At 40.6% G+C, this 12,322-nt stretch overlaps 1 protein-coding gene across 1 annotated transcript; it reads right to left on the bottom strand.

Moving 5' to 3' along the window:
- Positions 1–1,330: 1,330 nt before the first annotated feature.
- On the bottom strand, positions 1,331–9,277 carry si:dkey-85k7.12 (up-regulator of cell proliferation). The gene is made up of 6 exons (XM_063900197.1): positions 9,075–9,277; positions 6,555–6,630; positions 6,363–6,444; positions 6,007–6,270; positions 5,333–5,590; positions 1,331–4,404 (listed from the first exon to the last, which is right to left on the bottom strand). The coding sequence occupies exons 2-6, from the start codon at positions 6,594–6,596 to the stop codon at positions 1,565–1,567; spliced, it is 3,486 nt and encodes a 1,161-aa protein (XP_063756267.1). The 5' UTR covers positions 6,597–6,630; positions 9,075–9,277; the 3' UTR covers positions 1,331–1,564.
- Positions 9,278–12,322: the final 3,045 nt, after the last annotated feature.

The raw sequence follows: 12,322 nt of genomic DNA, 5'->3' as shown, positions 1-12,322 counted from the left end.
GCGAAAATTACCGTCACTGATCACAGAGGAAGAGCATATGTCAATGACAAGTTTTTCAGTCCACTCCCATCTGTATCGACCCAGACCCTGTGGTCGATGAAGTGAAGCGAAGTGTTCAGTGTGGCCTGTTCCTCCTGCGACACAGGGTGCTTTGCAGAATGGACACTGTTTACCACATCCATTCACTGTTTTGAAAAGCTCGTTCTGAGGATTCACATGAAGGTTCTGTAGTTTAGTTTGGATGGGTGTTCTTTTAAACTTCTCTCTAAGAGTTTGTGCCATGTCCTTCACACACTCAGTCAGCCAGTGAGCAAACTGATCCTGATCTGCATTGTTCAGGATCATGAACGCCCCAAGAGCATCCTGGGAAATGGCCAGTTTGTCACAAAGCTCCTGACAGACATCTTCAACAAATGACTTTACGTTGCCACTGTTTTCTGTTTTAGCTTTCTGGATAGCATTATTTATGCTGTTGATACATGACTGGAGATGTTGTTCCTCAAACATTGTAGACCCTTTTGAAAAGCGTTCCAATATTTTGTTGAGGATCCATTTCTTTACATATTCCTCATAGGAGCAAATAAAGCTCTCGTACTTTTCAAAGTCATCCTGTGAGAGCAGATCCAGTAAAACTGAATCCGGGAAGGATGACCGTATGCTGACATTCATTTGATCAATGATATCAGGACCCAGGGAACGGTTGACAAACTTTTCGACTGCAGGCTTCAAGCAGCTGGCTGTAAATTCTTCTGCCTTCTTCTGGCACTGGTCTACATCATGGAACACGTCTTTAAAATCAGAAAGAAACTTGTCTTTGTTTTTGTTCAGACATATGTAGGGATCGTTTTCATGGATGAAATCGTTGTGCATTTTCTGAAACCTTCTGGCTGCATCTGCACAGATGTGCTGTTTCAGAGAGACTTCAAAAGCAATACCTGTTTCAACGTCCTTATTGTTTTGCAGCCTCTCATCAATCATGTTTAATATCTCATCGATGTAGGTGTCATGGTAATTGCTCTTTCTTTGGATCTTTTCAGTCACCATCTGTGAGCAAACTGTGATGATGCTGTCAGCTGTTTGTTGTACAGCTTTTGCATTACCTGGTATTTTAAACCACTGTTTTAATGTGTCTTTACATTGATTAAATAATCCGTCAACTGTATATTTAAAAGGATCCAGTCCACAATCTTTCAGACTTTTTTGACTTAAATCATTTGCGTGACTTCCCTTGGTTGATAGATTTGTTCTCAAGTGGCGAGACACACTGGTGAAAATGTCCTCAACCTTCATTTCTGAACAGGATAGTTTACTCACTGATGTAGTCCACATCTTGTCAAACTCTTTGTCCATCTCTTTTTCTGACATCTTGACTTTCTTCTTCCTACATTCTTCAATCAAAGCACAAACTTTGCCCTCTAATTGATTCGTGTGGTTCTCCTTGATTCTATCAAGTTTTAACATCCCCTGTCTGATGTCGGCTGCTGCTATGAGTTGATCTTTCACAGACCGTTCCATTTCTTTTCGAAGGCTCTTTGCGCTGTTTGCAAACTCCTGTCTGTGTCCTTCAACAAGATGGACATGACCCCTCTGTTTGCTTGAAGTACTCTTCAAGATTTCCCAGAATCGTTGTCTCCCATTTAGACAGCTCTGTCAAAGCTTCGTTTTTCAATAGTATGAGAAGTTCACTCATGTCAGATATCTTAGATTTATCAGCAGCTGTACCAAAGTTAGAGATTCTTGTTTCAGCTTGTGTAACCCATGTGTACATTTCTTTTTTGAAGTCCCATTCCCATTTGTTGAATTCTGTGCACAGCCTAATGTATGCATCAGCCACGATGCTGTTTCTGAAGCTGAAGATAAAGTTTTCCTGTTTTACTGCATTCCACAGGCTCTTCATCCACTCTGTGAACTCCAAGATATTATTAGCTGATGATCCACAACTTTCCAACATGTGGATTATGTTCTTCTTGAGCTCATAAACAGCCTCACTGTACCCTGCATTGACTGGTGCCATTGGTGGTTTTCCATGCCAGAGTCCATCAATGTACCAGTTTCCAGTGTCTGGACTGTACTCCATCACATCAGTGAAGCTCATGTTCTCTTCTTTCTTTTCCATTTTGGCTGCTGCCTGGGTCATCTCGTTTAACTGCTGCAGGAGCAGTTTCCTGTCATGCAGGTTCTTGTCATGGGCTGAAACATCCGACACATTCTGGTGAACAAACTGACATTTGGGCTTTTTGCCCACCTCTTTCATCCTGAGGAAAGCGTGTACAACTATCTGTAGGATGTCCTTCATCTCTGTTGAATTCTCCATTGCAATATTGATGATGGTGATATCACTCAGCCCCACAACAAGTGTTGCAAGCTCATTGTCGTGCTCGTGGCTATTGTCCAGTTGTGCGAGCTCTGGTGACTTTAAGCCCTCGGTGTCAATGATCACCATGAAGTCACAGTTGAAGTCTTTTCTGACATCTTCATTGATTTTAATCAGCAACATAAAGGCACCTCGAGTGCATCGACCACTGCTGACTGCAAACTGCACTCCAAACATGGTGTTGAGGAGAGTGGACTTTCCTGTGCTCTGAACTCCAAGAACTGTGACTACCAGGATCTTGTTCTTAGGAGACACCAAGTCATTGAGCTGAGAGAGAACGTCACTCACCCATCTGAGAGGTATGTTGGATGCATCTCCATCAACAAGCTCAAGTGGAAACCCATCAAGCATTAATTGTGCACATAGCTTGGGGAGATGCTGTAGTTGTTGACGTGCTGGGTGTGTTTCAAGAAGGGAAAGGGAAGCTTCATAGATCTGCCCCATTTCACGGAAGAAGTGTTCAGTCCCTAATGAGCAGTTGGAAAGTTGTTGGTCAATCTTCTTTATCTCCTCTTTGTTCTCAGAGTTTTTGCATTTTTCTTTGTACTGCTCCCTGAGGTCAGATAGTTTTTCTCGAGACACGTTATCGAGGTTCATTCGCAGCCATTTCAGGAAATAGCACCTCTCTTTCTCTGGGCTTGATATTGCATTGATGAAACATGTCATTGCCTTTGACATGTCATAAGAGTTCTGTTTTTCACGAAGTTTAATTTTCTGTAGCTGAAGATCACTTTTGTACTTTTCTATATTTTCAGACCCAACTTTCCGAAGTCTGAATTCTTCCTTCTCTAAGCGAGTAAGGTCCTTCCATATTTGGCCCTGCAAGGGAAGCTGATCTTCTTTGTAGTTAAGAATGTCTTGAATTTCTTCAGTGATAGCATCTGCATTTTTCTTGGCAGTCTGGCACTCTCTCGAGTCTTCATCAACAAGGATTCCGAGTTCATGGGCAATGGCAGACATTTGCTCAATTCCCATCTTCATCTTTGAGTTTTGAATTGCATTGCTGACTTTTTTCTGCAAAAGTTTGACAAAGTCTGCATCATTCATGCGCTTTTTTTTCGAAACAATGTTGCTGTCAGTTAAACCCAACTTGGTTGCTACCTTTTTTACAGCATCTACACGGAAACCCTTGTTTTGATGGTTACCCACCAAGAAGATCTGGGCCTTGTGGTTCTGGTTGGTTAGCAGCTCACACTCAGAGTCCAAAGCGTCAAAGAACACAAACACTGCTGCAGATGTCTGACACAAGAAAGCAAATTGTGTTTCAAATGAAGCAATGTCACCACGGAGGTTAGCTACAGCAACTGGCTCGCTGAAGACATCCATGTTTTTGTTCCCACAAGGAAGGTACCAAGTCATTTCCACCAATCCATTGGATATTCTCCTTGGGCTGTCACCACCCTCCATGTTGGAGTGAACGAAGGTGTCATGGTACTGCTGAGAATTGCTCAGAAGCTTATTGAGGATTTCTGACTTGGACAAGGAGCACTCACCCAGTCTCACAAAAGATATCATTGGAAGTTCAGAGACAACAATTCTCTGTTCAATAAATCCCTTGGATTGTGAAAGTGACAGTGGTCTGTACTTTTTAACAATGTCTCTCATGGCCCAAAGCATGAGTGTGCACTGCTTTGTGTCACAGTTGGGAAGCAACAGAGGCACAGAAAACTGACACATAGACATTTTGAGGGCCATTTCCTGCTGTACAAAACCATCAGAGCACAGGAAGAGAGCCGTGATAATGTCAAGGGGATTCAGTGTGTCACCTGAATCTGTACTTTTGTCAAGATTATCAAGATCTAAGTGATCTCCAGGGTTTGGCTCACATACAGATGTACATTTCACATTCCTAGCTGTCACATTAACCATCATTAGTTTCTTCAGAATATACCATGGAAGATCTGAATTACATTTGGCAGGTTCATCGGTAATGGTGTTCTTGTCAATGCTTAGAACTGTGCTTAGGGATAGCTTCTCTTCGTCGTGGTGATTCAATCCCAGATCCTCCAGTAAGCTCTCTAGGTGTGTCTCTGTATATATAAAAAAAAACATGAATATTAAACCCATTCTTTTTTCTCATCCTCAACAAATGTTTAGATTTAGATGTTTAACATTTTACTGTATTTTGCTTTAACACAGTACATAAATTAAATCTTGCAAAAATGATGACTATTGTGGGCAGTCAATCAGTAAACTGCTTGCTTAATGCATTGATGCAAAACCTTTGACAATAGTAGAAGGAAATCTTATGTTTTCATTAGTTTTGAAGTTGGTCTCAATTGTTGATTTTTGTGAAGAGAAGAGACATACAAATCTAATGTGCAGCATGAAATGAAATTGATGGATAGAGATATTTGTGAGCCTCAGAATACGGCAGATTTATAAATGCTCAGAACTCTGACCTCAGGGTCTGGAAATTATCTGAAAAGACTCAAGGGGTACACTAATGGACAACTGGCCAATAATTGCTGCGGGATACAGTGTTCCATCCTGAGGGCCAGTATCCCATGGTCAGTATGAACTCTAGCTTTCACCAACTCATAGACAAAGACAAAGACACTATTCAGAATGATTTTATGTTGAATGACTGTATAACCACCTCATTTGACCCCCAAAAAAATAAAGACTCATGCGATCCTGTGCAAAACACCTGCAATGTGCAATATCGATTCAGGGGTATTTGAATATATGTAAGGAATATATACGGTTTACACTCAAAAGTGATCTTTTGTCAGCTTTTTGAAAACCAACATGACTCAGTTCAAAATGTTGTTTCAAAACAAAACTCCTCATCGCTTAAACACTATCTGCAATGTGTACGGCGCCAAGCATGTTCACTTAAAGCCATCTGCTCTACAATAATCTTCATCTTTGTGTTGCAATTACATTGATGATTAATTACACACATTTCTTACATTGTCTTTATCAACCATGCAATAATGATTTTATTTGACTTACTTGTGTTGGCAGATGTTACAGTTGGCCTGCTTGATCTTCCATTCCTAAGTTTTGTCGTAACCTCTAGAGAGTAACACTCCCCTGGCTTCAGGTTGTAGAATGTCATCTTGTTTGTATCCGTTGTCTCTTGCACAACGTCTGCCTCACTGCAACAAGTCACAATGTAACTCTCCACTTCACCAGCAGGGGTGTCCCACTGCAGAGACAGTGACTCACTGCAGACCTGGTCGACTGTAATCTGCACAGGAGGGATGGGCTCTATGGGAACATATAAAGGTTTCACTGAAACTGAAAATTCAAGATCTGAATCATTTAATAAATACTACATCAATAAATTCATAGTTTAAATGATGTAAACATGTGCAAATATGATATGTTAAAATGTACTATTATATGCTAATCACAGTAGTAAAGTGCAAACAGTTCGCTGCTTAAGTGCCAAGTGACATTATTTCTGTGCAAAGGGAAGTTGTTTTATAAAGTGCAAACCCATATGTGCAATATTACAAAGCCCCAAAGCCATCAGTCCATAGCATTTTAAAGTGCTGTTGTGTGGTGACCCTTAATTGGTCTGAAACTAACTTTTAACATACATTTCAATGTAAGAAGTAGATTTGTTCAGGAAGTGATCCAAAAGACATTTAGATTTTTATAGATTTGTTGTTCAGATTTACCTGTGAAGACAGATAGCGAGGCTGCTTTGCTTTGATTTCCATTGTCTGCAGTCCTTGTGATTCTGAAGGTATACTCAGTGCCAGGTATCAGTCCATCAACCTTCACAGGGCTGGAGTCATCAACAGTCAAACTGCTGCTGTGTGTTTCAGAGGAGTAATCTAACTGAAGTCTGTACCCAGCAGAGTTTTTAGTGGGTGGAAAACCAAGAGAAACTGTCTCCGGCTCAGTATAAAGAACTGTTACTTCCCCTGGTGGAGGAACATCTGTCATAAGAGAAGGAAGTACATCTCAGTATCTTTACATATCGCTGCGTATACATCATAACATTAATTCAGTTATAGATAGTCACACTTACGGTCAGGCTGTGGTGCTGATGGATGGATCTTTCCTTCCTCACAGCACGGGTCAGGGAAGGAAGCTGATGCTTCATAATATTCCTACGTAATAAGAAAGGTATCTTTTAATTGAAATAGTAATGCCTTAATGAATCATACCTTATTCACAATAGCGTATATGACCACATCTATTGGTCTTGTAAATTGTTTACCTCCTCATCAGAGCTATCCATTGCTGATAGACTCTCAGCCATCCCGCACACTCCAGATTCTTCAAACAGCTTCTCACTGAAAACATTGAAAAGAATCCTGTAACACCATCTACTCTGACAACTATGGTACACAAAAATTCACAGAGAAAAAAAAAATGAGCCAACTATATGAGCCATAAAGGACAGATACAACTTGATGAGTCTATTAGGAACGGGCTGGACTCTAACACAACCCAGCCCACAACAATTTCTGGTTGAGAATCAACGCCACAGGAAAGTCAGTAAACCAATTTGCATAGTGCTATGACTCATTGTGGGTGATTCTTACAGTATCGGCTGCCCAGACCTTCACTTCATGAATCCCTGCAGGGCTGAAAGAATCCCTGCAGGGCTGAAAGAATGATAAACCTGCAGCAAAAGCAGGGCCGAACCTTTTTTCTGATCTTAAATATTAGCGAGGCATAAGTTAGATGCAATCTAACTTAAAGGAACAAAATATATATAATTAATATAAATATGAATGTATTAAACATATTAATTCACAAGTGCAGGCCTTCTGCCGCCCTATATATCTATATATACAGTGGGGCAAAAAAGTATTTAGTCAGCCACCAATTGTGCAAGTTCTCCCATTTAAAAAGATGAGAGAGGCCTGTAATTTTTATCATAGGTATACCTCAACTATGAGAGACAGAATGAGAAAAAAAATCCAGGAAATCACATTGTAGGATTTTTAAAGAATTTATTTTCACATTATTGTGGAAAATAAGTATTTGGTCAACAACAAAAGTTCATCTCAATACTTTGTTATATACCCTTTGTTGGCAATGACAGAGGTCAAACGTTTTCTGTAAGTCTTCACAAGGTTTTCACACACTGTTGCTGGTATTTTGGCCCATTCCTCCATGCAGATCTCCTCTAAAGCAGTGATGTTTTGGGGCTGTCGCTGGGCAACACGGACTTTCAACTCCTTCCAAAGATTTTCTATGGGGTTGAGATCTGGAGACTGGCTAGGCCACTCCAGGACCTTGAAATGCTTCTTACGAAGCTGCTCCTTCATTGCCCTGGCGGTGTGTTTGGGATCATTGTCATGCTGAAAGACCCAGCCACGCTTCATCTTCAGTGCCCTTGCTGATGGAAGGAGGTTTTCACTCAAAATCTCACGATACATGGCCCCAGGTATGGTGTTCTTTGGATGCAACTCTGCATTCTTTCTCCTCCAAACACGACGAGTTGAGTTTTTACCAAAAAGTTTGATTTTGGTTTCATCTGACCATATGACATTCTCCCAATCCTCTTCTGGATCATCCAAATGCCCTCTAGCAAACTTCAGACGGGCCTGGACATGTACTGGCTTAAGCAGGGGGACACGTCTGGAACTGCAGGATTTAAGTCCCTGGCGGCGTAGTGTGTTACTGATGGTAGCCTCTGTTACTGTGGTCCCAGCTCTCTGCAGGTCATTCACTAGGTCCCCCCGTGTGGTTCTGGGATTTTTGCTCACCGTTCTTGTGATCATTTTGACCCCACGGGGTGAGATCTTGCGTGGAGCCCCAGATGGAGGGAGATTAGCAGTGGTCTTGTATGTCTTCCAGTTTCTAATAATTGCTCCCACAGTTGATTTCTTCACACCAAGCTGCTTAGCTATTGCAGATTCTGTTTTCCCAGCCTGGTGCAGGTCTACAATTTTGTCTCTGGTCTCCTTTGACAGCTCTTTGGTCTTGGCCATAGTGGAGTTTGGAGTATGACTGTTTGAGGTTGTGGACAGGTGTCTTTTATACTGATAAAGAGTTCAAAAAGGTGCCATTATTACAGGTAACGAGTGGAGGACAGAGGAGCCTCTTAAAGAAGAAGTTACAGGTCTGTGAGAGCCAGAAATCTTGCTTGTTTGTAGGTGACCAAATACTTATTTTACCGAGGAATTTACCAATTAATTCATTAAAAATCCTACAATGTGATTTCCTGGATTGTTTCCCCCATTCTGTCTCTCATAGTTGAGGTATGATGAAAATTACAGGCATCTCTCATCTTTTTAAATGGGAGAACTTGGTGGCTGACTAAATACTTTTTTACCCCACTGTATATATATATTATACACATCTGCCATACATATCTGTTTATAGTACACATATTGTACATATCTGTTATACGTAATATATGCATCTGTTCATACCTCCTCATTCAACAGTGTAAAGTATTTAAATACTTTCAATGTATTCCACATATGTATATATTTCACATCCTCAAATCTTTATTGTTGTTATTGTAAATATTCTTCTCTCTTTTTGCACTATTTTATTTATGTTATTTGCACCATGTATGTTGAGTTGTTGGAGGAGCACGCGACATAAGATTTTCATTGCCAACATATAAATTGTATATCCTGTGCATATGACCAATAAAACCTTGAAACCTTGAAACCAATCAACTCAATCTGTGTAAGGACAGGGAAACCCCAATACAACTATTTAGGGGTCTTAAAGAGAACGTTAACAATTATTGTGCAAATAAAGTTTTGCCTACCTTTGTCAGTTAACCATGGTAGAGACGATATTCTTTTTCCCCGGAATGTTTATCTACTTTAGGCTATAGGCTATGCAATATTTTGTCATGTAGCCTTTATCTGTCCTAAGTACGGTTTGCATTTCTCTGGCAATGCCAATCCTGTTCCAGACATCTCATTTTATATTCTTAGTGGAATAACTTTCTGTTTTGTTTCGCAGAAAATGAGTGTCTAGTTTCCAGCTAAGTGAAACTTATGGTTTGGTTTCCTCCTTTTTCTTAAGGTAGAACAGAAGAATACACACGGCTAGGGTCGATCCCATACCTCTTTTTGTCCTTTTCCTCACTCCTCGGCCCACCTTAAGGAGCGTGCCATGGCGCTTATCTGTGCCCGGAGCAGCGAGGAGCGATTACCGAGGAACCACCAGAACACCCTTCGGGGAAATCCTCAGCCAGTGACCCTCACTGATTGGACGATGCAGCGCATGCACTGATCTGATGGTTTACATGAGAGCAGTTCAACAGCGGAGTGAAGACACATAGCTAACACATTAAACTCAAAGGAGGCAGTCCTCAGTTTTAATTAATGTTTCATCTCGTTAAAAATATGTGATGTATCTGAACAACAAAGTGGAGAAAAATCATTGTGTTCATTAATATGAAACATTTTTATGATCTCCAATTCATTTTTAATATAAACACAATTAAGAGAAGAATTTAATGTCAGTCAGCAAGAACAGCTTTTTCGTTGTACATTTTTATTTATATTATTTTCCATTCAGTCACAGCTGAGACATGAATTACGTGATTTCGCTCAGTTTAAAAGCCCTGCCTCTGGACCAGTGGTTCTCAACCGGTCAATCTCTATGGTCAAGCCTCAGGACCCACTTTTTTGTTCGTCAATAAATCCCGACCCAAAGTTTTGAATCAGTGCAGTAATCAGTGGCGCTTCTATATGTAGAAAACAGGTGAGTGAGAGTGAGAGTGAGAGTGAGAGTGAGAGTGAGAGTGAGAGTGAGAGTGAGAGTGAGAGTGAGAGAGAGAGAGAGAGAGAGAGAGAGAGAGAGAGAGAGAGAGAGAGAGAGAGAGAGAGAGAGAGAGAGAGAGAGAGAGAGAGAATACAAAATAATAATAACAAATATATATATATATATCAGTGGTGGCTGGCCAATAGAGGGCGCTAGGGCGCCGCCCCACCACTCACCTCTCACCACATTTCCTTGAATAAGACATAAAAAAAATGAAATAATAAAATAAAAATATTTCGAAATATATGTATATATTTTTTTAGATGTGCAAGATAAATATTTCATAGTTAATGATGAGTAAAGTTGTTTCGTTCGTTGACATTGTCTGATTGGTGACGTATTTCCGCCCTGGGGCGCATGAATCTTTGCCCATAGACTCTCGAGCAAAGTTGTACATGCGCAGTAGCTCCTCTTTAATACAACAGATAGGACGATGTTGGGGCGCACCTCTCCTGCGCCCCGAGCTGAATGCAGCTGGATTTGGCGGCGGGGCTGACGTCACAGCCTTCTGTCTTAAAGTATGTGTATTGTCCATGTTATATATGATGTATATTATTTAAGTATATAGATATAGAAATATATCTAGAGATAGATAGAGAGATAGATAGAGAGATATTAACAGGTAGGAAATTAAGAGTCAAGGTAGCAGCAGAAGTATCCAAGGATTTCGAAATTAAAATGGTATCCCACAGAGGAGTGCAATTAGCCCTATATTGTTTAACATCATGATAAATGACATATTTACAAATGTAGATGGATGCATCAAATCAGCACTTTATGCAGACGACGGGGCCATATGGACGAGGGGAAGAAATGTGCCATATGTGGTAGATAGTATAAGAAAAGCAATAGAGAAAGTGGAGAAGTGGTCATATGAGTGGGGTTTCAAGCTGTCAACAAGCAAGTCATGTTACATGATGTTTTCAAATAAGAGAAAGATTATTACAGAAAAGTTAACATTATATGGGCAGCCGATGGAGAGGGTGGCTGAATTTAAGTATCTAGGGTTACGGCTGGATAGCAAATATACATGGAAAACACATATCAAACATCTGGAAACAAAATGCAAAAAAGTCTTTAACCTATTAAGAGCGGTGGCTGAATGCGACAGGGGGGCAGATAAACAGGCATTAATTGACATTTATAGGGCTATTATGAGGGAAACAATAGATTATGGTAGTATAGTGTATGGAGCAGCAGCAAGGACATCATTGGAGCTATTAAATCAACCCCCATTAACGCAGTACTTATAGAAGCAGGAGAAACACCACTTGAATTAAAAAGGGAGAAACTGGCACTCGCATATTGGGTCAGGCTAAAAGGAAGTGGAGAAGAAAACCCTGCAAAAAAGACTATACAGGAATGCTGGGAATATTCAAAGTTCCAGGGGTTAGGGTTTGGGTGGACAAGGGAAGAAAAAGTGAAGACATATGGAATGGAGGCCTTAGGGTTTACCAGGTCCACCCCAGTGAGTAGCATTCCACCTTGGCTGTTCCCAGAAGTAAAGATCGATATGAGTATTCTGGAAAAGAAAAGACAATGGCAAATGAATGAAGTAGGAGTCAAAACAAGTATTTACCTGAGGAGCAACTACTACAGTTATCTCCTAATATATACTGATGGTTCTAAGAACAAACAGGAGTGTGTGGGAATTTGTGTGTATGTCCCTGAGTTCCAAATATCTATTTCCAAAAGACTATCTGATCAGTTATCAGTGTATACAGCAGAAATAGTGGCAGTCATTATTGGGTTACAGTGGGTGGAATAGGTCAGACCAGATAGGGTGGTGGTATGCACAGATTCAATGGCTGTGTTGGAAAGCATACAGTCAACAACATCTGTCAGAGAAGATTTAATCATTGAACTGTACCATAGTTTGCTAAGACTTCACTGAGGTGGCATGGATGTACAGTTCTGTTGGGTACCAGCGCATGAGGGGCTGAAAGGGAATGAGTGTGCTGATAAACTAGCAAAAGGGGCACTACAAAATGAAATAACAGTACCAGTTCCACTCGGAAAACGAGACGGAAAAGCAGTGATTAAGAAGAAAGAAATGGAGATATGGCAGAAACGGTGGGAGGAAGACCATAAATGAAAGGGGTACCATAAAATACAAAAGTCAGTGATAACAAAGAACTACAAAGAAAGGAACAGAAGGGAGGAAATCATCATAACAAGACTCAGATTGGATCACACAGGTTTAGATGGCACCATGTTTGTACTGGGGAAAAGGAATAGTGA

The sequence above is a fragment of the Eleginops maclovinus genome, chromosome 14 (genome assembly GCF_036324505.1).
Source record: "Eleginops maclovinus isolate JMC-PN-2008 ecotype Puerto Natales chromosome 14, JC_Emac_rtc_rv5, whole genome shotgun sequence".
NCBI lineage: Eukaryota > Metazoa > Chordata > Actinopteri > Perciformes > Eleginopidae > Eleginops > Eleginops maclovinus.
Note: the sequence above shows the minus strand (reverse complement) of the source record. Positions and strands in the feature narration are given on the sequence as shown.

Excerpts from the sequence above, each read along its gene's own strand:
- si:dkey-85k7.12 (XM_063900197.1), bottom strand. The coding sequence starts at position 6,596 with ATGGCTGAGAGTCTATCAGCAATGGATAGCTCTGATGAGGAG. Across the intron at positions 6,271-6,362 it reads ATCAGCACCACAGCCTGACC|ATGTTCCTCCACCAGGGGAA; the intron begins GTAAGTGTGACT and ends CTCTTATGACAG. Across the intron at positions 5,591-6,006 it reads CTCGCTATCTGTCTTCACAG|AGCCCATCCCTCCTGTGCAG; the intron begins GTAAATCTGAAC and ends ATGTTCCCATAG.